Source organism: Pollicipes pollicipes, unplaced genomic scaffold (assembly GCF_011947565.3).
Source record: "Pollicipes pollicipes isolate AB1234 unplaced genomic scaffold, Ppol_2.1 Scaffold_3447;HRSCAF=4054_pilon_pilon_pilon, whole genome shotgun sequence".
NCBI lineage: Eukaryota > Metazoa > Arthropoda > Thecostraca > Pollicipedomorpha > Pollicipedidae > Pollicipes > Pollicipes pollicipes.
Window position 1 is genome coordinate 7,700,389 of NW_023596297.1, and position 24,610 is coordinate 7,724,998.

The 24,610-nt window shown below is 54.0% G+C and overlaps 1 protein-coding gene across 1 annotated transcript; it reads right to left on the reverse strand.

Moving 5' to 3' along the window:
- Window positions 1–1,449: 1,449 nt before the first annotated feature.
- LOC119091565 (putative male-specific lethal-3 protein-like 2) lies at window positions 1,450–22,384 on the reverse strand. Its single transcript, XM_037214376.1, has 9 exons — window positions 22,364–22,384; window positions 21,880–21,948; window positions 21,545–21,654; window positions 13,952–14,153; window positions 11,410–11,552; window positions 4,963–5,135; window positions 3,816–3,927; window positions 2,872–2,999; window positions 1,450–2,509 (listed from the first exon to the last, which is right to left on the reverse strand). Exons 1-9 carry the CDS (start codon window positions 22,382–22,384, stop codon window positions 2,373–2,375), a joined length of 1,095 nt encoding a protein of 364 aa, XP_037070271.1. The 3' UTR covers window positions 1,450–2,372.
- Between the last annotated feature and the right edge of the window lie 2,226 nt (window positions 22,385–24,610).

Below are 24,610 nucleotides of genomic sequence, written 5' to 3' on the forward strand. Positions count from 1 at the left end.
GACCATGCTTTATGGTGCGAATGCGTGCCTCTCCAGGGGCAAAACCAACGGGGGGGGGGGGGGTCAACCCCCTTTAAACATGGATGGCTTCTGATGGAAAGCTAAAAATAGGCGTGATGCCTTTTCACCTAGCTACACCTAGCTACGCCCCTGTATAAATATATATATATATATATATATATAATATATATAGTACACCTTAGCATACGTGGTTGGCACAGTTGACGGTCATTTGCAGCGTGGTCAGGTAATAAGATGCGCTCGTTTTCATCACCGTTGGAAGTGTTAAAACTAACAGCGTTGTTACAATGCACTAAGGTGCGTTTTTATAGGTGAAGTTACAGGGCGATCCTGGCTAGGGCACCGTACAAATATCCTAATTAATTAACTCAGCCCGGCTCCTCACGGTCAGCACACTTAGTAAAGTGATACCTTTGTAGCCACTGGTCGTTGCTTCACGCAGTTTTCAACATGAACCATGATTTTCTGCAACAGTGCATCGCAAGCAAAGTATGTCCTCGTGCATTCGGCTACCACGGCGTTCGAGAATTTCACAATTGCATTTAAGTTGCGCAACTCGGGTCAATATAGATTATACAACTCGAGCTCCCGCCGTCACACTGGCACGAAAATAACACAACGTGATGGAAGAGGAATGGTGGCGGGACTGACCAATACAAAGCATGTGGACTGACGTATGCAGCCGGTCAGTCACGTTCCACCTTAAGCCGTGATGGGGCCGAGGATGGCCCCTTATGGGGCGCTGAAACTACTGACGCCGAACTCCCACGACCGGAGCAGAGGCAGGAAACTCGTTGTCAATGTATGCATAATGGACCGAGTGCATTGACTACTTTGCCGCGATAGCATGCACCCAAAACGTGGTTGTTTTTGAAACGCTTCTATTCCATCAGCCAAGAGCACATTGCATGTTCATCAATTTATTGACTGAGTTTGCCAGGCTTGAGCGAAGCCACGGACCGCCCCAGCCGCGAACTTACGCTCACTCGAGTCTGGTGACAGACATGACTTTCCAAAACACCGATCGTGCCTAGTGCCTATTTCAATGGGTGTGTTCTGTTCCAAAAAGTTGAAGCTTGACATTACCTGCATGACAGTTTGCATTCCTACGAAATCGTTACCAGACATAATTTACCTCCAGCATAACAGGAGGCAGAATGCAAACCAAAATATGCAAAGCGGCGTCATACTGTGACACCACTGTTCAGCCGACTTCAACTTAATTTAACCCCCTGGTAAATTGAAGGTCACTCAATCTCGGCACAACGACCACAATACCCAAACCAGAGGCTAAAAGCGCCTCGCTTGCATTAAATTAACATAACTCCAAGTCCGCTCTACCCGAAAGTTTCATATCAGCTGAACGCCAATATGTCTGTACCACACGTTCTAGTACTCCTAACCCGGTGGCTCGTACACACCGCCGGGTCACACTCTTGCAACATGTATTTGCGAATGCGCCATCCGGGAAGCACGGGTGGAACAGCCGGCTGCTACTTCAGCAGCACGTTATGGTACTGTTGAAGTCCGAAGAAATTTCCGCGACACTTCTTTTTCGACAATCCTACTTAAAACATGTGACTAAGTTCTTTTCACATTATGACATAACACAAACATTTACATCATCAGGTCCCTGCTCATTTGCTCTAGATCATACAGTTATGTGCTTCGCGAACATCACGTAAGTCATTCTTGGCCGTCACAAGCTGTTTTAAGGGACTATCAAATCGGCCACGGACGCTTCATACGCTGTCCTGTGCAATCCGCACAAACGTATGTACATTCAATTGTGAGCCATTTCATGAAAACTCAACATCGTTGAGTGCCATGCCATTGCTCGTCACTCAGTTCTCTCGTACAGAACGGTCCATGCATCAAAGATGTTCAAACGTGTTTTTATGGGAAGTTGCTTGGGTGCAACTTTTGTAGTCACAGTGACGCAGTATGAGAAGCCCGCTGCACGTTATGTCTCGGACAAACCGAATCTGAGCACCCCCTGCGGAGCGTGCTCTTAATACGAGTCGGCTCTCCTCGGTCGCCCACTGAACCAATACAACCACACGTGGCGTCCCTGTACGGAGGCGCACTGGCGCCACCTGTGTGACCCAGGGCAGCCATCCGGACCCGGCGTGCTACACTGCTCGCTCCGTCCGCTTGGCGTCGTTGGACATCGCGCAGAGAGAAAAAGCCTACGAGCATGGACCACGCGAATAATTTCTTAGCACGACAGCACATGACGCACATTCTCCCTGGCTCGAAGTCCACCATTACTACTGGCCTCAGAGGCGCCACATGGGAGGCAGCCGTCCCCGGCTCCTACCACGGTACGTGGCGCCGCGTGCCGGCCGCTGCTACCGATACCGAGACTTCGGGAACAGCTGCTCGGCGTTCTCCTGCAGGAAGGCCAGCAGCAGCGTGACGTGGTGCACCACCAGGTTCAGCTTGCGCTCCGACATGTGCATGTGCAGCAGGATCTCGGGCAGCAGCGCTACGGGTGCCAGACAGCCAGTCAGCCAGTTGGTCATCGAACTAGGCCAGTCAGCTGGCGCCGCGCACCAACTGCGGACCTTACTAGGTACGGCCGGCGGCGCTCAGCGGCGCCGCGCCGCGGGCACACACCCCTGGTGATGTCATCCAGACGACGAACACCTACAGCGCGCTCGACCGCATACAAGTGACACACTGGCAAGGGTGGGAGGATTTGCATTGCATGGCAAACTGTGAGTGCCTATGGTTGACCACCATGCGCGTTTCCAGCACTAGTACCAAGTACAACCGCGCACTTTACCAGCAGAAACGCCAGCCCTCTGCCTGGTCACCCGGTCACCCGGCCCGTCACCGCTGACTAACCGAGCAGCCGCAGCAGGTGAGTGGGGCCGTACACGCAGCACGGCAGCGGCGGGTTCCGGTTCAGCTCGCTAGGTGGCAGCAGCGACCAGGCGGCGCGGTCCGTAGTGCTGGACTCCGAGCTGAGAAGCCTGCCGGGCGCGCCAGCACGGTCACGGCACAGCGCCCAGCGCACGCTGTGCGGCCCCGCAGCCGCTCCAGGGCGGTGCGCCGGAGTGCTCTTGTGCAGCACGATAAAACGCCTCCAACGAAGAGGTGTGGTTGCCGCGCTTCGTGATGCTGAGCTTGCGTGCAGTGAAAATTTCTGTTCATAATACATCGTAGCAAATAGAGCGAACAAGGTCAGATCTGATGCGAGCGTAAAGTAACTTGCAAAACACGATCCGTACATACAGTTCAGGTGAGAAACGACCAGGTGAGTTCAGCACAGGCTTGTGACACCATGGCATGGCGCGAGGGAGATCCATCCGAGTTTGTGTCCAACAAACGGGCTGGAGGAAAATTGTCACCTGCATGGTAACTGTCGCAATCTAGGCCGTTGTTCTTGAACGCCTTGACATGCGTTATCGTAAGGACTTAATTGTGAAACCAAATGCATGGTGCTCACTTCTGTGCAGCATGCATAGAAGGGTAGCATAAGTCTGGTTGTGGCATGCTTTCATCAGAGATCAGTGATTCGCATTACCAGCTGAACCAAATGAACTATCAACTTGCCCACCATTGGGCTGCAGCGTTCCTGTGCCCGCACCCTGCGCCATCCAGCGTAACAGTTCCCCCATTATGAGTCGACTTCAAATCCCTTACATGCAGAGTTTTGTCTCGACTCATCGAAGTGACAAGTGTTAAACGGCAGGGAGCCGAAATCTCGCACAGAACGACCACGGCTGACCAGCAGCCGCTGCCAGCGAGCCGTCTGGACCTGCCCGGGCCCACCCCAGCCGACGTACCTGCGCTTACAGTCCGGCTGCTCGTCATCCGAGCTGGCGGCGCAGTCCGCCGACTCGGAGTCGTGGCGCGGGTGGCGGCGCGACCGCAGAGTCATGCGCGACGCCGACTCGTCTGTGGACGGGGCGCGGCGCCGTCAGAAGGTCAGCGCCGACCGGAACGGCGTGGCGCGCCGGCCGGCTCGCCGCGGCACCCTCGGAAGGTCAGCGCTGACCGGGACGGTGCGGCGCGGCGGCCGGCTCGCCCGCGGCGCCGCTCAGGTCAGCGCCGACCGGGACGGCGTGACGCGGCGGCCGGCTCGCCCGCGGTACCGCTCAGGTCAGCGCCGACCAGGACGACGTGGCGCAGCGGCCGGCTCGCCGCGGCACCCTCAGAAGGTCAGCGCTGACCGGGACGGTGCGGCGCGGCGGCCGGCTCGCCGCGGCGCCCTCAGGTCAGCGCCGACCGGGACGGCGCGGCGCGGCGCCCAGCTCGCCGCGGCACCCTCAGGTCAGCGCCGACCGGGACGGTGTGGAGCGGCGCCCAGCTCGCCGCGGCGCCCCTCAGGTCAGCGCCGACCGGGACGGCGCGGCGCGGCGCCCAGCTCGCCGCGGCGCCCTCAGGTCAGCGCCGACCGGGACGGCGCGGCGCGGCGCCCAGCTCGCCGCGGCACCCTCAGGTCAGCGCCGACCGGGACGGTGTGGAGCGGCGCCCAGCTCGCCGCGGCACCCTCAGGTCAGCGCCGACCGGGACGGTGTGGAGCGGCGGCCGGCTCGTCCACGGCGCCGCTCAGGTCAGCAGCACTGGCGAAGCACGGCTTGAAGTGTGCCCTCCCTGATCCCACCACACGAGCGGCGCGGAACCACATCCATGATCGGACGCACACAGCCCCGACTCCCCACCCAGTCCGCAGGGGGAGGGAGGGGGCTTAGTTCTAGGACCTGACAATCCACACCAACAGCGTCAGGCCCCTCCTCCTCCTCCCTTTAAGGACCTGACGCTCTACGCCCTGAACCTACCCCGCACCATACAACCTCTGACTCCACCCCAGCATGGGCAGCCCAGGGCAGAATCCTCTCTCCCTCGCCGGCGTCAGCGCAGCCCGGCAGGCGCCGGCTGACGCCGCTGTGGAGCGCCGCCCGACCGGCGGTGTCGCGCCGCGCCGCTCACCAGTGCGGTCCGAGCGGACCGAGGCGTGCCTGGCGCGCTCCTCCGGCGCCGCGCCCCCCGGCGCCAGCCAGCGGCCGTGCTGCTCCCGCTCGCTGGCGTACAGCAGCTGTGAGCCCACCACGTGGTCGAACGTGATGCGCAGGCCGTCCACAGCCTCCTTGCACAGGTTCACGCTGCAACAGGGCGTGCCTGCTGAGGGGCAAGATCCCCGCGCGCCGTGACAGACACCGCGCGTTCGGCCGAGTGCCGTGGCAGACAAGCGCCGCGTGCAAGTTTTGTTTGACGCCGCTGACGACGTTACCAGTCCTAACATGACGTCCTTATGTGTCGGAAAAGCAGCCAACAGTTGCGATCAAGATGTTGGTGACGTGCGCACACAATGTGAGGGACTCGAAAGCACGTGCTCCGATCCGAAGATGGATACGCGTGTGACATGTACGCTGAAACTTCTTCGAATGACAATTTCCGGCGCGCCACCCAGTTACGCATTGCCAGTACACACTTGCCGTTTTCTAAAGGACACTCGTCCGAGTTGTCGGACGAGCGCAGACAACACATCACAAAAACAGTGTTCATTTCATCCAACTGCGCACACATGTCCGCCCTGGGAATGCCAGAAGTTCTCGTTCAACACGCACTGGACGGCCCCGATGCGCAAAACATAAACCAAAAGCAATCAAAGCCATAAATATACGATTTGTAGCGTGGGCGGACACCGCTAAAAGCCCTTGAGAGCAGATTTGGCGACCCTTGGTCAGTGCCATCTACATCAGGTCAAATAAAAGTGTATTTTTCACGCATCACCATCAACTTTTACGCGTTGTTCTCTCCTATAATTCCGTGTATCTTCACACACCCAGCGACTTCCAAGGTTCTGACCGGCTTTGGACCTATTTTCCAAACGACGCGTCGGCTTAGTGTTTCAGAGTGGACAGAAAATCGCATACGCCAATTTCTTTAGCGTGGATACATTTACAAAAGAGCTCGGTTTGCGAACCACTTTGCGATTCGCTCGCTCACGACCAGTTTTGTTGACAAGAGGGGTCAACAACAATATCACAATTCATGACAGCAAAACAAAACCATTTAGCTGGCTTCCATACCACACCTTTCTCCACATGCCCTGGAATTCAACAGTTCAAGCGTTTCAAGCAAGGGAGATCGTGCTTGCGGGGTAACTTGGGCACTGGTGTCACGGTCGTTGTGGCCGGTGGGTAACAGTCGTGTTTTGCTGATCGCACTTCGTTGTACGCAGGAAAGATACATTGCCTCCATACGTCATGAGCTGTGTTCCGCACCACATTGAACCCATGCACAGTCAAGTCACTGGCCGCAGCACCACACTGAACCCACGCGCAGCCAAGTCACTGGCCACAGCACCACACTGAACCCATGCACAGTCAAGTCACTGGCCGCAGCACCACACTGAACCCACGCGCAGCCAAGTCACTGGCCACAGCACCACACTGAACCCATGCACGGTCAAGTCACTGGCTCCACACACATAGCCAAGGATTTGTCAGGTGACGCGAATGCAGCTGGTTGACGGTGGGCGGATTTACTCCGCGCACGCCGTATCTTCTTTAACTTGCCAGGTGATGCCATGGTGTCTCTCAGGACATCGGACAGATCGGCTGTTCCCTCGGTACGCGCCCACCGTCTAGCCGCATTTACGAGCTCTTGAGCGTCGTGGTCTCTTGACATAAGTTTTGAGGCCCGTCGCTTGGTTCTTTCGCTCAGCTCGGCACAGGGCATTATGGGGCGTCTGCCTGAACTCAGCGACTGCCGTCCGTCATCAGCTGAGCCGGTGGGCTCCTGATCCCCGAGAATCGATATCACGTCACACGTAAAAACGACACGTTTTAGCCAACACTCTGGTCTCGCGACGCCCATATTTGTTCCCCCTGTCTTACGTGGCTCGAACAGAGTTAGATAAGGCGCGATGTAGCTCTTCCCCATATTCGTCCGCTAGCTCGACGTCATATTTCATCTTTGCTAGGCTTACTCCCAGCTCAACTGCTCGCAGCTTGCTGTTCTTCTCTCGCTTTGAAAACCTACAGCAGTCGATGCGCCCAAAATCCCAAATCATCATCATCAGCATCTTGCTTTGAAAGAAGGCCTCCTTTCACTATTGCGTCAAAGACGGCTGCCTTGCCACGTCACGCTTCCATGCTGCCGCTTGATGGTCAGAGAACGAACCTCACCCGCACGCGGATGCAGCAATGAGCCGACCGTCTCCCTCAGTCACTCGGAACGCGTCCGATGGCTGACGCTTGACCAAGCACTTAACCTGAACCCCTCCTCATCCTCTGTTGAAAGTAAGTGCGACCACCGCATCGTTCGTCCCAGAACGTGTCAAATGTCAGCCCATTCCCCCGGTCAGCCAGGCAAACCGGGTTGGCTGCCGGCCAGGCGCCGCGCCGTACGGTGGCCGGGCCGGTCGGGCGGCCGGCGGGATCCGGGATTACTAAAACCTTCATTATTTTTGGACGAGTTCTGCCGCCATGATTGTTGGAAATTGTTACTGAAACATAAGTGAGCGCTTAGAACACATTTAAAAGTGGGCATTGGCACAGCCACGTGTTCTAGTGTCATGCAGGCGTTGTAATATCACGCATTATTTCTAACTTAGATGATGTTTGGAACAATATCTCTATCATTAATTGATAAAGCACAATCTGGCTATACTTTTGATACCAATATTTTTGGATCTTTTTATATTTATTCCCAAAGAACATGCGACAAACATTCTGTCAATTTATCGCAGAATGAAGGCGCCGCATAACAATAAATAAGTTCCGGCTCCACACATATGTGAAACAAATGCAAAGGGGATCAGGTGAGTTCCGTGGGTGATTTCACGTTGTCTGATCGATTCGGCGATAAAAAACAGAAGCAGACGCTTTCCAACATGTCAGGAATTGACGTTTAGGCCACATTTTAGCCCGAAGCACCACAGTGTGCAGTGGCGACAGATAAACTTCTGGATACCCGATTGCACGTGCCTTGACCGGCAAAGCATTCTGCCCCAGTTAGTGCGTCATACGTAACAGCGGAGTCATACACCAAATGGCACAGGCAGTAAAACCCATTAGAGTTAGCTCACCAGTATGTCATGAACCACGACGGCAATGACCTTCACCTTTTAACCTGAGCCGAGCTAGGCTTTCGCTCGAAGGTATGGCAAATTTCAGATCGCTGCCAGTCCCGCCGGGCTTCCACACACTGCCTCTGACCCGCGAACTGGACACGCCAAAGATGTCCAGCCAGATGTCTTTTTTGTATTCGTCTTACTGATCAGGCGAAGTTCTGCCTACACGCCAAAACTTCAGTAAAAACAGGGCTGTCCCGAACACAGGAGACCGCATATGGTGGAAATTTCTGGCTGCAATCACGACAGTGCCCCCTACGCAGTGCGCAGCAGCTCGCATACGATGCAGTGACGCACTTGAGCGAACTCGACGAGGACCCATCACAGTCTTATGAGGAACGTAGGCGGGAGTGTCACGTCGTATTCTTGTCGAGTGTAGTACTCGTCGACGTATTCTTGTGCAGTCTCACGGCGGAGCTCTCACACAAGACGATATCGCGGAACCGGACAGCCGCCGGGGCCACGCCGCGCCAGAGCAATCGGACGACACCGAGGGCCGTGAGCCCAGATCCATTCAAGACACGACCTTCGAATGACGCACGGTAGATCCAAAGCGCTGGAGCAAGTTCTAGCGTCGGCATCATCTGCTTGATATCATCGATTCATCAGTACCTCGTGGTATGCCGAGTGATAGCTTTTTCAGCATGAAATCTTGTAATACGCAAGGTGCATGCAAAGAAAGTGCTACTGTGGCAATGCTTTTTTTCAGCCTCAACAATGAAATTATTGTCGCTATGACAACAGTCATGGACTAACGTACGGCATGCATGAATCGTTCCAGTAGGGTTATCGGATGGCGAATGGTAGACGGCAACCAATCGGTGTAATGTTGATCATTAGCGCCAGCGAAACAACATCAAAGGCTACTTCCTTGTCATGGCTATAACAACGGATTTACGACGGCGTCGACCGCTTCCCGCCCCGGCAAGACCAGCGCATACCGCGGGTCACGCCATCCCGCGCCCCTGGTTTCACCGTTGCCAAGTGAGACTGCAGCGCTGCCGGCACCCCGTCACGACCTCCTAACGAACGCCCGTTTTTTCAGCTTCCGGTAATTCTACAGGACCGTGATGACCTGGATGTTGAATAGCGCTGCTGTGGTTTCGGATGGAAGCCGTATGTGGCCACGCATTTCGCGCCGCCCAGCCTCCTGAATCCCTCCCACCTATCCGGCGGGGCGTGACTTCCCCTCCCCGCTACCTGTCCTTGCCCCATGGGACCGATCTTGGCTGTCCAGACCGCGGTCAGTCGCCCAGGATCTGCGACCTATGAACCATCAGCTTTGATGACCTCCGAGTCAGTGAAGGTATTAGACAGTATTCCCGGAGTTTTGGGTCATGTCACACCTTACGTTGGTCAGGTCACACCTGCAGGTCATGGGTCAATTGGCACTTGCTGTAAATGTGTCCAAAACTATGTTTGTGGGTGTGACGACGTCAGAAACCTGGAAACAGTGTCCAGAGACCCAATTCCATCACAACCTACACTGACGTAAGTACTAGACCACTGACGAGCTCATTGTGTTTAAGGTGCTTATGTTGAGTCCGCGATCTTCAGTATGCCGAGAGGTACCAGTTCAATGACGTCGTAGTGCTAACTAACGCTACTATTGTCGGTAATTAACATTTCAAGCCGTGCTCTACCATCAAGGGATGTATGCTGTGCTCATCCTCACTCTTGAGGACGAGCACAGCTCGGAATATTGAGCATGTCAATGATATCGCTGCTCAGCGCTGCAGCGTCGTCAACCAGTGCCCATATGCCAGCATATTGAAGATCATTAGCTTAACATAAGAACTTTGAACTTATAGGCACATTACTGCCACATACTGAGCCAGCATGAGGTAACGGTGACCTGGCTTGACCACTCTCCGCCTCATGCAACGTGGTTAAACCCCTTGCTACAAATCATAGCGGATCCCTTAAAACACCCCGATTTTGTACCTTCGATAGCAAAAATGACAAGTTTAGTATGATTTAGATGAATTTGGTCAGCCATATTTTGACATAAAATAGCCCTGGCACTTCTTTGGGACCCTGAGAATATCAAGTCGCTGGTACAACCCACTCGGAATAAATTCTTCAGTCAAGGGAGGCATGTCCCGCTTACTAACAATTGGGGAATGCCCCTTATGAGTGGGGGATGTCCCTAATGAGCGTTCGCGGCCGATGCAGCCTAGCGGTCGCCGTGGCGGGACGTGAGGGCGTTAGCATGCTGGCGGCCACCGGAGACTCGACCATCGTCGGCGGGTCTTCCCAGCCAGACTCGGCAGTGCCGCAGGACCGCGCCAGCTACAGAGTCTGCCGGGTTAACCTCGTCGGCGGGTCTTCCCAGCCAGACTCGGCAGTGCCGCAGGACTGCACCAGCTACAGGGTCTGCCGGGTTAACCTCGTCGGCGGGTCTTCCCAGCCAGACTCGGCACTGCCGCAGGACCGCACCAGCTACAGGGTCCACCGGGTTAACCTCCACAGTTCAGCTCCACGCGTCCCAACTGATGGGGGGGGGGGAGGGGGGGGCAGGGGCAAACGCGGAGGAAGCGCGCCGACCCACGTGACACCATGCAGTGCGAGGTCCTCCGTCCGTAATCTCGTAACCGCCACCTCCGGCACGACCATGATACGGTGCGCCACTGCCCAAAATAAATGCCGCATGCGACGCCTTCGCTGCGGTCAAAATGAACTATTTTAATTAGCACTGCAGGCCTGGATACCAGGAGCCACCAACTTTTTTCATCAACATGAGAGCGGGGCTATTGCCCAGGTTTTCGCGGAGCTCCCGCGGGTATATTAGTGGAGTCATCGGCAGAAAGGCCATCGTTCCTTTGGGCGAGAGCTGACACCCGTAGAGGGCAGCACAGAGGCATGTCGGGCGATTGGTCAGCTACGCAGCCATGCGATCCACCTGTTTGCCGCAATAATGGGCTAGGGAAATGACACGCACGCACGCACCCACGCACGCACCCACGCACGCACGCACACACTCAATCACTCACTCACTCACTCACTCACTCACTCACTCACTCACTCACTCAACCACACACACACCCCCCCCCACACCCACCCCCCCCCCCCACACACACACACACAGGCAGCTCAGGGTGTCAACTTGCGATCTAGAGGTCGCGAGTTCCAACCGCATCGCCAGCTGCGTTTCCGCGTCCTCATCACAGCCGGCCGACGAGCGCGCGACACTAGAAAATGGTCGTGGCAGACGGCAGGCCCACGCGTAGCAAAACCGCCGAAATCCCTCAAGTCTCTGTTGTCTGGGATGCTTGAATCGTGTGGAGCGTCCGTACCTGCACACGGCCGCCTCCCACCACGTGTCCTTGGCCTTGGAGCGAGCCGCGTGCGGCGGGTGGCGGCGGCCCGTCTGCTGCCAGTGGTGCACGTACGCCTCCAGAACGGCCACCACTGTCGTCGGGCAGGGGAGCGGCAGCAGCTGGCGACGGGTCAGGCAAGGTCACTCTCCAGACAGAGGTCATGGAAGGCTGCCAGACACCGAAAAGTCCGTGCACGTGCGTGAAGCTCACCTGGCTTACGCAAGTCTGGGGTACACTTGCTGAACAGATCGGCAATAATACATACCAACCGGCGTTACAAAAACCACATAAATTCGGTCACCATATAAGACCTCGTCACCATGAGCGCTCGAATGGAGCGTCATGATCACACAGCCACCAAATACTCCAGTTCTTCCGCTGAGAAAAGCCGGCACTCAGTTTACGAAGGCCTCCTGACCAAACTAAAATATCAGGCGACCAGTGGTATATATTATGGGAACGCGCGAGGCGTAACAGTTTTCATGGTCCTGACCATGAACAGTGTTATGAACGTCCTTGGTATTTCGCCCCACGGTTGCCTGCTACTTTCATTTCCTTAGAGCCCACCCGTAGACGTATGCCCGGTTTCCAAAATGTATTCCCGGGAATCGGTTTCTGCTTCCCGCACCAGACGGCGCCAGAGGTCATGGGCCTTACGGCGGAATCGGAACCAGAGCTTACGGATTTCATAAAGGTTATGAGCCGTGCGAGGTAACCTCATCTCCCAAAACGCCACGCTCAGACGACAGCATCCATCTCTGTGACAGAAAACGGCTGCAGTATGCAAAGGTGCAGCTTTCTCGCCGTTTCCCTACAGCCAAAAGCACACTAGGGTTACACGGCTTCCATTTGAGCGGTCTGCACATGTGCACGTAGCCAGAGGCCGAAATGTGCCGCCGCCTACGTCCCGGCAGTTCGGAGGTGAAGGCCGTGTTCTACCCGTGTTCGGTTGTGACGGGTAGACAAACCGGTTTCGCTGCCTCCACGACGAAGGCTGCTGTCAGGGTATCGGGTAGAATCTTTGGGCAGTTTTTTGCCGCGTCTATCCGTTCCCCCCCCCCCCCCCCCCCCCCGGAAGCATACTGGTAGCGCAGACCATTTCTGCCCTGTGTGGGCGCTTTGGCGGTTGAAATCAAGCTTCGTTTCGCTTTGACAGGCAAACCGTCAGACAGACAAGTTAAGAAATGCTGGATGTGTCGTAAACTAAACCGACGTAGCACCACAGTTCGAAAAAGTTTCATCCGTCTGAGTTGCAGCGATAGTTCGTCGGCTCCCAACTCAAACATAGCTGTGCCGCAGACAGACCTCGCTGTCGGCCAACTACTCCGTTGCACACATCAAGCGACTTCTTTCGCAGGCAAGGTCCCGCAGCAGACGACGCGGCCCCGGCCCTATCAAAAATGTAAACAAGATCTCCGCATGCTTTTACGGTCTATTCGCCCTGGTGTTTTTTTTACGGGCGTCGGACGTGCGTACGAAGCCCAAGATTATCCGCCATTCAGGCGCCTGCATCATACATTTGCTGAATACGTCATGCTTACTGACACGATGTCGTCACTGCCTGCAGGTAATGCTGCCTTCTTCCATCTCCAGTCTGGCCAAACTGGACATTCTTTTACAGAGGATAAGTCCCGAGTAATTTTGGTTGCATGCTCGTCCAAGAAGCAGCCTTGTTGTCATATTTGCTTGATATTTGTAGATGATTTGCGACAGTCTATCGATTGCAGATATCTTGTAAACATGAATATTCCAGATGCTTTAGGCGGACATGTGGGCCTTCGCCAGGCTTGCACTGCGACAAACAAGTCCCTTAGACCTAAGTTGAGCACCCTCGGGTATGCGTTAGACGTCGCACTTCTGCCATGACGTTGCCAGCTCCCGACGCGCGTCAGACGTCCTCTAATGAACCGCCGTTGTGAACAGCCCATTACACGTATGGTGCTGTCGGGACCGTATGTCGTGGAAGCCATGACTTTAAGAATGATGGTGATGATTTGGGCTTTACGGCGCACCCCCTGCCCTGGCCATATGGCGCCCAAGGTATCAATCAACTAAAGCAAGCAGACATTATTAATCTAGATCGCAGTTGTGGCCGCACCTTGTGATCCCGGTATTACTTTCCGGTACTGGGAGCACCTTGCCTAACTCCATGTACCGCTGCTCCTGCCTATCCGCTTCCCCTTGTGGTCACAGCCCAACTTGTGCAAACTGGACGCACTTTATCGTCCCACTAGTCTTCCTGCAGTCATAACACGACCATTTAGTTCCGACATCACTTTACAGAACCGACCAAACCTCATATGGAACTTGTGGTGCTCCACCTTGTGCTGCCAACCCCCGCCCCTGCCCACAGCCCACCCTGCGGACCCGACCGTACCGTGTGGGTGCTCCACCTTGTGCTGCCACCCCACCCTGACCACAGCCCACCATGCGGGCCCGACCGTATCGTGTGGGGTGCTCCACCTTGTGCTACCGCCCCCGCCCTGTGGCAGCCCACGCACTGCGGCGCCGGCCTCACCTTGTGGTACTTGTTGACGTAGTAGTAGTCGTCATCGAGACGCCGGCGGAGCGGCGCCGGCAGTTCGATGTGCACGGCGCTGGGCGGCGCTTCCGGCTCTGGCTCGTCGCCGCTGTCCGGCTCGCTGGCGGCCGTCGAGGCGGCGCCCACGCTCGAGGAGCGCTGGCTGTCGGCCGCGCTGTACCGACGCCGGTCTATCACGCTGCCGGACACGACCGAGCCGGGTCACACACACGGACCGACCGCTGGGTGCGCAGCGCACTCGCCTCGTCTCAGTTTGATATGGGCCGCCTCCAGACGCTCAGGGTGACGGCGTGGCCGGGGGAGAGGTGTTGCGGTGGAGACGGCATTACTGGCCAAGCCAGTCTGAGGCAGACGAAAGGTTCATGCTCCCCGAGTAGCGGCCAAAACAATATGGGGACGCAGGTGGATACGGGCGGTTGGGAGATTTGCGTCATTGTGGCTTTACGACGCACTCAGCTGCTGAGGCTATATGGCGTCGCCTGCCTCTCGCCCTGGCAGGAAGGGCGGGCACCGCGGGGAATCGAACCCCGCACCTCTGGTTTCCCAGACGCGCAGGTGTTAATGCAGACGCGTTAACCAGTACACCCCCGGCATCCCCGGTTGAGAGATCTCCAGGCGGCAGTGCGCCGCATGTATCGATAACACCGGGTCCCAGTGAACGTTCAGGCCAGTCTCCCCGGCGCTGGCTGATCGGTCGCCTAATCTGCACCATCCAATCGCCAGCCAAAGATCTATATGGTCGCGAACCACGCGCTCGTCTGTGTGCAGTTCGATTGAAACTGAGCAACAAAACAACTATTTGAGACAGGTTGAAAGAGCTGAGCCGCGATCTGGCCCATATAGACATCCATTCTTTGAGAAGCACTTTGCCGCAGCCGTCAGAATGCAGACAAGAACACAGAGAAATGATTCAATGTCACATTAAAAAAATGCATTTCGACCCACTACCGTATTCGACGCTTGGCAGCATGACGCCGTATCTGCCAGTCCTCATAGTCAGTCAGCAAACTGTGCGATCACGTACACCAAGAGCCTACACCAGCTGGTGGCGGGGTATGCGCATGTTATCAACAGCCAGGCTAGGGCCGTCACCTCCGTCCCGTTACCAGGCTGACAGCGGAGCCTGGCCTCAGTCGGCCCGTCCCCGCCACTCCATGCGACCCCCCCCCACCCCCCCCCCCCGTCTCCGCTCCATGCGCCGACGCCGACGCCGCCCCCACCAGTTCCAGCCCACCCGGCCGGTGTCACGGGAGGACCCCCAGCCCCGGTTGGCGGCGTTCTGCGGCGCGCCGCACGATGGGAGGGATCGTCTCATAAATACAAACACGATCGAAATGCACTTATCTGTACGCGGCGTTCTGAGTGTAAAATTCGACCACCATCCTTTCTGGCGCGTTCCTTTGCATTTTTGCATAACACATCTCATCGAAAGCTTTTTTTAATGCACCCATGAATGACAATATTAGGCAATGTAATTCATACAATACGTAACGGGCGTCTCATGAAGGAGCGTAAACACATTTCAAAATGCAGGAGAGGAACAAACCCATTCCAAATAATTTAATTTCCAGCATCATAAACAGCATTTGTTCAACTGTCACGGAGGCGGGCCGTGATTCCCCATTCCATACACGCAGGGTGTGCAGCCTCACTCCAGCCCACAGATTTGAGTTCCACGTCACCGTAACATATCATCGCCGTATTCTTGCGAAAAATCAGGGCTCCTGTGTCAGCTTGCCACAGACGGCGTCAAGGTATCAGCTTCTTGCGGCGGAAACTGAGCCTTTGATCTCGCGACCAGGAGACGATGGCGCCACGCGCTTGCTTGCCTGCCGGCCGTAATTGCCTGATTCCTCTCCCAGACATTGATAGCTTTTGCCGCTCTAGTAATGCGTTGTAATCGAGCCTCCATCAAAACGTTTCGCAGCAGGAAGCCACCATCTCAGAAAATCACTAAAGCCACAAACATGGAGATGGTCGGGCGTTGGGGCGCACTCATCGGTGAGGAAACTTAAAGATCATTGCCAGTAAGCTCATCAGGCGGGATGAAAACGTGGAAAATGGTGATTATGGCGCATCGCAAGGGGCGATAGCCTTGGCTCAGGTGAAGGCTGCATCTCTAGGGCTCGACTCATTAGTGGATCCTAGACCAGCGAGTGAAGAGCATGTTTCCACTCTGCCCGCTCTTGCTCTGTTGTATGCGTCAAGCTCCGTTGTCACTCAGTTCGTTGTCAAGAATAAGCATTTGCTGTTTGCTTTTCAAGTCTTATAAGACACCCGGCTTATTAAGTAGTTATTGTCATTCACGGAATTCGCAATGAATTCTGAGACCGACACATTTTCCTTGCACGTCCCGTCGTCCCGTTAGTTAGCTAAATAGAATGCAGGACTAATGGTGAGGACAATCACCACTGGCTAACTACGCCTGACCCTATCCAAAATGTACGCATTTCGCCGCAATGAGGAGAGCCGTACGCAGGACGTACGGGCATGCCACGCCGGCGGCCCCGGCTGCCTGTACTGTTACAGCCGACGGCTGCGTCATGGTGGTGCATGGCATGCTAGTGCCATTTCGCTGACGAGCTGGGACGACTTAATCAATCATTCGAATTAATTGGCTGGCAGGGTTAAGCTTATACGCGTAATGTTTCGCGATGTTCTGATTAGAACACCACTAGCCCCATGAATTCATATAATTCACAGGATTTTACCATCTATCCATGTATGCAGTCTACAGCGCAATCTGTTGAATTTTGCTTCTACCATGGACTTTATCTAAAAAAGTCTCATTTGCCGGAACTTCATATCCATTTCGATTGACTGGATGATGCAGGGGCTCTACAACGCGCGACATGAATCCTCCCAAGAGCTATTCATCCGCCATTTCCCGCGCGTCTTCCACGTCTCCGGAGTACGCGGCAGCGCGAACCCCTGCAGTTCGCTCGAGATGCGATCGAGAGAGAGTGCCGAGCTGGATCTAATAACGCAGCCGCCTGGCACGGCAGAGACGCGCCGTTATTGGCTGGGGCGGCAGAAGTTGGACGACACCGCGGGGATCCCGGCTCGCTCCAGGCCCGACACCGGCGAAAAAGCGCCCAGCTGCTGTCGGACTGCGGAGATCACGTCATTCGACCGCGACCGCATGCTGCGGGTGCCTGCTCCTCACGTGGCGGAAGTACGGCGCGCGGCGGGACGCCAGTGCCTTTCGGGTCATCGTCAGGGGGAGCGTGCGCTCGGAATTTCAGACATCTGATCAAACTACCACACTGCCAATCATGCACCAGGCTTGGAGGCATCCAAGCGCGCGCGTTCGTCGGGCAGTGCCTGGGCACAAGGCGTGTGTGGTTTCCAAATCGCAAAAACACACGTGCGTACCAAGCAGCATGACAAGCGAGCAGCTCCTGCTATTTGAGTCAGATGCGGGTTGCGCGCGAGGTCACGCGCCAACTGACTCACGTAAGGCTGACCCCCTCCAGCCCCAGTGCAGGCGAATGTGCAGTGTCGTGACTGGGGCAGTACCAGTCCACGTAGGCTGACACTGGGTGTATGACACCCGATGTCAATGTCGGTTCCGGTCAGCCGCTGCCAATTGTAAGCCGATACCCCTGCATCTCGACTGGCGCTGGCGCGGCCTCCGTCCAGAATTTCTGTAATGTGTCCTGCCAGCAGTGGCATGGATGACACCAAACACGCACCATCATGGACGGCACCAAACCGGGGGCTACATGCACCATCCACATAGCCCCGGCTAAGTGGATGGCGCTGTATGACCTACACCGGTCGACGCCCCCCCCCCCCCTATGTGGATGGTGCCACCGCGCAGCGCGGCTCGTTCGCTGGCAGTGCGCACTTCCCTAACCTCGTATCGCCGTCCTCCTGGCCTCGCACCTCCGTCCCCCGGCCGCCAGCAGCCAGCAGCTCTGGGATCACACGGTCACGTGACGCCCGAACTACGCCCGCTGAAGACACGGCCGCAGGGCACGCTCTGACAGTTGTCCCGCTACCCCCCGGTGCTCGCACCCTTGGTAAGGCGCACGCGTGGGTTCTTTGAAGACGGTGCGCCGTTGGATCTCGCGAGTGAACGGATGTTCAGTGCTTTATCACGCGCAATGGCCAGCGAGAAATACACCGGTCACAAACATTTGGACCACATAACAAATCATAAACAGGAACACAGCACGGCTCGCAGAATGTGGCAAGGGCAGCTGGCAACATCAGCCCTTATGTCATCATCGACAAGCTGAATAAATAATAACGGATGGATGAGGAGCCGCCGGCAATTAAAAAAGATATCTTCTTTACATTCTGCACCCCTTTCAGAATGAGATGACTTGCTATTAAGTCTCATACTGTTCTCGCTTTCACTTAGCACCTCCTTTCAGAATGAGATGTCTCGCTCTGAAGTCTCACCTTGTCGTGCAGCGTCACGCCGCGCCGCACGAAAAACGCGGTGCCGGCAGTACCAGCTTGTATTGGGTGCTGGGTATATTTGGGTGCCCACACGTTATCGATCGTCACCAGCCGATGGATGTTTTACCACGGATGTTTAATTAAGTCACTGGACTCCTTAATGATGCGTTCGCCGACATTCTTTAATTCCACACGCCCCGTGCGGGACTGCATAGCGTGTGAAACCAACGAAAAGGACGCCTCCTGGTGAGTTCCCACGAAATCTGTGAATTCGTACGAAATCCGCAGGTCGTCTTCATGTGAATAGATAGCATGCGTCATCTTGGCATCCTATATTTGGCTCCAGGGATACGGTTTTAAGCGCTATGATTATGCGCTACCAGCGAACGGGTTCATCCATCATGATCATGGAATTCGGAAGTTATGAACAAAAAGACACATTTCTATTTTTATTTGGTTCCGTTTATTTATTTAATTTAGTGTTACATTTAGTAGCGTCTCCCACATGCCGACAGTAAAAGACCCACCCGCATCGGATTTTGGGACGGAGGAGCTTTGGAAGTCAAGGCACGCGTTGGACTGGGTTTGACTAGGTTTGGTTCGGTCGAATTAAGCTGGGGTTAGGTACTTAAGCCCACGCATCGTTGAATACACATTGATGCACCACACACGTCGCTTCCATTCTCAGTCAAGACTATCTGTCAAACTGTCGAATTCTGACATGACACTCATGTTGTCCTGTGTGGCCCAAGGAGCAAATGATGGCACACGGGCTGAACAATGCATCCGGGACTCGGACTCGGACCCAGACTGGAGTCAATCATCCCCACGGACTCGGACCCAGACTGGAGTCAATCATCCCCACGGGCTCGGACCCAGACCGGAGTCAATCAATGACCAAGGACTCGGATCAAGACTAACGTACTCCAGGCACCGTAAATCGGAGTAAGACTGCGGGTTATCAGGCCCACGTCCGGTGTTGCAGGTCAAGTGCGCAGGGAATGAGGAGAGCGTTAGAAAGGGAAACTGGATGACGGTGACGTGGACCTATCTTCCATGACCCAAGACCCTGTATACCTCATGAACGACTTCTTGTGAATATTATCCGACAACCTCCCGAAGTTTGGATCATGTGTGCCGCATCATCGCTAACACGGAGGCATGAGCGGCCATGCTGTCCTTTCACCATGAACAGAAAACAGCCTGTGAGAAGACAGCCGTTGCATGCCGTTTCCATGGCATCGCGCATACTTGAATGACCTTTAAAAAGTCTACACAAAAAAATACTGCACATCTGCAAGCCTTCAAGCTAAGGACCTAGAGGTTTCTAGGCCTTAAAAAGGCGGGACTGTGAACTGCATTTAATGGTATTCAACGTGAGCGTTTCAGTTTAAAAGCCCACATGAATGTGGAACACTCCCTTTAAATTATGCCTGAACACTGTGTTTTTAAAAACACAAACCTCTGCTAGCTGTAGAAAACGGAAAATATTTCCGATACCAATTTCTTGCAGCTTTCGCAACTGAGCCAAGCGCCGCGGAGACAGAGTTTTGTGCCTAAAACCCACCTAGCATTTTGGCACGTACGTGGCACAACTGTGCCGAGATTCCGATCACACCAACTTAACGTTTGCGCCCAAAGTGCCCGGTTTATAGTTATGCACAGTTTCCATCCACCCGGCTGTGTGTTGATTGGCAGTTCTCCTCCACGACAGTTATACACAAGTGATTGTGTTTTGACAGCCATTCTCTTCACTTTTCTTCTTCTCTTGATTCTGGGCGCACAAACACCGGCTGAATTCATGCGCATTCGTAATGCACCGTGACGTCCCCAGCGCGTGCCGCTCTGTATTACCCGGTGTTGTGTATGACAGCGCAACTGGAAGACGACAGGCAACAACGCCCGGTCAAGTATCCAAACGACCAGGTGAGGTGGAAATCTATACGACGGGCGTTATTTTCACAAGTCTCCTCACCTTGAGACGCCGCGACACCCACAAAAAACACAGAGTAAGGATTCCGGGAGGGCGGGATGCTGACGATGTTCCACAGGAACGACGCGGGCAGTGCTCTACACGAACATCGGGGAATACCCAGTTTGCAGAACGGCGTCTCACTGGCCGCAGGGGCTGCTCCACCGCAGGGACTGCTCCACTGGCGATCCAATCGCGCCCAAAATACCTTGCTAGATCCGGGTCGTCCAGCGTCCTCCTCTCACGACAAAAGAAACTGACTCCGACGTTCCGGCACCATGCGGTTCATCACTCAACTCTAATTGATGAAGGAGGCGGGGGAGCTGTAGCCAGACCGACCCTTAAGGACTTAAGGACTTGACCACAGGTGGTGGGATTATGGTTATGTCGCCGCGACATGGTCACAGCTGCAATATGAGCAACTGCGACCTCCGCCGCCAGCTCAGCGAATTATGTAGAGCTCCCAATCCAGCAGCATTGAGGGGTGAAGGCATAGAACATTGATTAACTATGCACGGACGCACGATCAGCTCAAAACAGCAGCTGGCCTCGCACGCGACGATCAGGCATGCCACAGAGCGATGGGGATTGCCGCTGGCACGTCCGTTTGACGGCATGCTGAACTGGCATTGCATTCATCAGGATGTTTGGTTCAGGATCACTTCATGAGCTCGAACCGGACGTCAATGAACCCTTCATATTCGATCGTATCCACTTAAGCACAGGGATGCCATAAGCAGCTGTTCATTAAGCATCAAACCGATGCCGAGTGCTTTTTGTAAGCGTTTGTGCCTTTTCAAGAGACATTCGAATGTTTTCAAATATCTGAACGCTCCTTTTGGCACTATAGTAATCGCCGAATCCGAATGTGAGGACGCCGGACGTACGTGAGGAACATTACGAGTTCGCATGCTCAGCTCTAGTTAGCACATCGTAGTGAACTATCCGACACGATTGCGACAGAAAGAGGCGCGAGGCCAGCGCGGAAAAATATATGCATCAACGGCATCACCAATTTTCCACTGAATTAATTTAAAAATGATACTTCGGCGAGCCCGATCTTTCTTCTGGCGACCCGTGCAGTGCTCCACCGCGTGTCCACGCCGCGCGGCTAGCAGGAGTACGCGATGAGTGAGGCAACTATCCAGACTGGACAGCCCGCACTCCGGTGCCGCAAGCGCACTCACCCCGGCGGCAGGAACTTCTCGGCCAGCGCGCGCTGCAGCTTGCGGTTGGCCTCGCTGTACTCCAGGATCTGGTCCTCCACGACGTACCGGTCCCAGCCGGAGTTCCAGCCCTGGCGGTGGGGCGTCTCAGAGAGTGGATTCACGCCTCCGACGACTAACGCCGAACTCCCGAGGTGGAGCGCAGGGAAGTGATGACAACTGTCTGGTACAGCAAGGCCAATGGACCATTGGCAGCATCATGACAACATCAATATCACATAAGGTGTGCATTACAACGCACTGTTTTATTCGTGCGGCATCTTAACTGAGCCAAACGGAACGGGACGTTCGCTTACCTGGAAATGAACGAGGCACTCCACCGATCGCCGTCCATTTCTGTCCCTCCTTTCAACAACTTCCAGAACCTGGAAAGAGCTCTTTTATAATTGCAACAGCATCATCTAAATAGTCGCTTGCACAAAAGAGAGGATGCACACATTACTAATGCAGGCACCCCTGCTCAAGAGACCCTGCCCTTCCGTCTTGATCGTTAGTCAGAGACAGGCACGATATCCACGGGACATTTGATATTGATCGTCATTTAAACTTGCAAGCTCTTGATGCTTTACCTTCACATAATTAACAACAGAAATCTGATGATGATGACGATTCCGGCTTTCGGGCGCACCGACTACGTTGGTAACAACATAAATCTAAGAGCGCCTTTGTGTATGCAGTAAAAAAGCACAACAAAATAGCAATCCACATGCAGCCAACACTGCAGAGCTGACAAATCAGCAAAACAAGTTTTTTAATGGGACCAGGATTGACAGGGCTGACAGTTACATTTGATGAACACATGGCAAATACCAACATGTGAATGCATGCAAATTTGGCCAAGGCCCATCATCATAACATCAGCCAACACACCTTCGCTTCATAGAGCACTTGCGCTTTGGTGGTGTCCGGCTCATAGCAGAGCACGCGGTCGCCGTCTGCGAAGCGCGGCTGGCCGCGCGTGTGCACCATGGCGCCCGGAGGCGCCCGCCGGCGACGGCCACGGGTTCCGATCAACCCAGCCCGACTCTACACCGACAGCCGCAGTTGGCAGGACCAGAAGGTCCCAGCCTGGCTTGTCGCCTGGCAACACCAGTACTTTGAACAACACACATTTACATGAGCATTGCATCTGGAGATGGCTGCGTACTGTTTTTGTTATTTTCAAACAGACCAGTGATGACGCATTAAATAAAGAATGTGCTTTCCAAACTAAAAATGGCATACATAGCATTGCTTCATGAAACAACTCACTAGTAACATTTGATTTGCCCTTACAACTACATGTTAAGTCAGCCATTTCCTGCCCTGTCATGTTCGTAGTGGTTTCCTTATCACATATTACACAACCCTTATGGGATGCCCATAACTTACATTACTGATAGAGGCGGAGGTGGCTGTGATGGAGTGTAAACCAATGGGGCATGTAGGGGAGTGGACATTGGGCATAATGACAAAACATGCAGTGTGTTTTAAAGATTTTATCCCAACCTCTTGAATGAATGGACTTCCGGGATCAGAGCTTAACTAAGCAGTGCTTGTTGTGTGAGCCCTGACACCTACCATCTGATCACTTAATCCCACACCAACCACATAACTTGGTGATGAAAGGTTTAACATGCCACAATGTTTGGCACCACTGGTCCTGCCATCTGCTCTGATCACATGACATTTCCTGTGGCCACTGTGACCATACCTGTCAGGACAAATACCAAGCTACTAAACAGGCTCAAACCCACCATGTCACAGTCAAGTTTATTGGAAGGCAGGAGCTCTGATCAGGTGAGCCACCATGGGTGGCAAAACTTCTGTTGGGGATTTTCCTAACACTCTTCATAAATATTTGAAAACTTGAAGCTGGACATCATTGGCTTACTACCACATCAAGGAACATGACTGCTTCCATTTGTGATTTGCCCCACTAGCTGAATTGCAGGTCAGGCAACATTTTAGGGGATGCTATGTTTGACACAGCATAGGAAATCAAGGTAGGAAGTGGAAAATTTCCCAACATCCAAAGGCAATTTAAAGGAGGGCTGAAACATACCATTGATAACAGCTCTCAATGGCAAATATAAGTAGCCCACAGGCCACCAACACCCATCAGTAATAACAATACCAGTGTTGTGGCATTCATATTCCCTGCCTTCTGAGGCAAACCCCTGTATCTATTCATATATGCAAGCTTGTCATGCATGATCAGCATCCTTAGTAAAGAATGTCACAAGCACAATCTATCTTGATGGATGCCATAACTGCAAAATAAAGCTAATAATGGAACTGCACAACAAACAGCAGAATTATAATGTAGGACTGACTGATTATGTGTGATTGGGGCCTTATGACACACTCAGCTGCTGAGGCTATATGGCATCACCTGCCTCTCACCCTGGCAGGAAGGGCGGGCATCGCGGGGAATCAAACCAGGTACCTCTGGTTTCCCAGATGTGCAGTGGTTAACAGAGACGTGTTAACATCTGTGTTAACCAGGGTGCCCGTAGTGCAGTGGTTAACACAGACGTGTTAACACAGACGTGTTAACCACTACACAACTGGCACCCTGGACTGACTGACTGACTAGCTGCTAATGATCACTTGTAAAATGTGAGTCATGTGAGTCTCCACATTACTGACTTTTATCATGTTAGTTGTTCTTATCTCTATTAGCAACTCATAGGTTACTTTACCAATCATGATACTGACAGTCTGTACAAAAGCATCCTTAAGTATATTATATACCCTATGAGGGTTAGGTTAGGTCTTGAAGGGTTAACAGGTGACTATAACAGAAGCTAAAGGTGAGGGCTTAATGTTCAGAGCACTGTAACAGCAAGTTACAGCTTGTGCATCATATATACTTGTCTGCAATCAATGGTAAACATGCAGTCGAGATATTTGGAGCAGATATAATCCTGCAACAAATGGGATAGTAAATTGCAATATTTACAGCTGATTCTGTGTCATATAGAACACCAACACATAATGATGCTTGCCATAGCACAATTCAATAGTTTCTGGATACAATTTTTA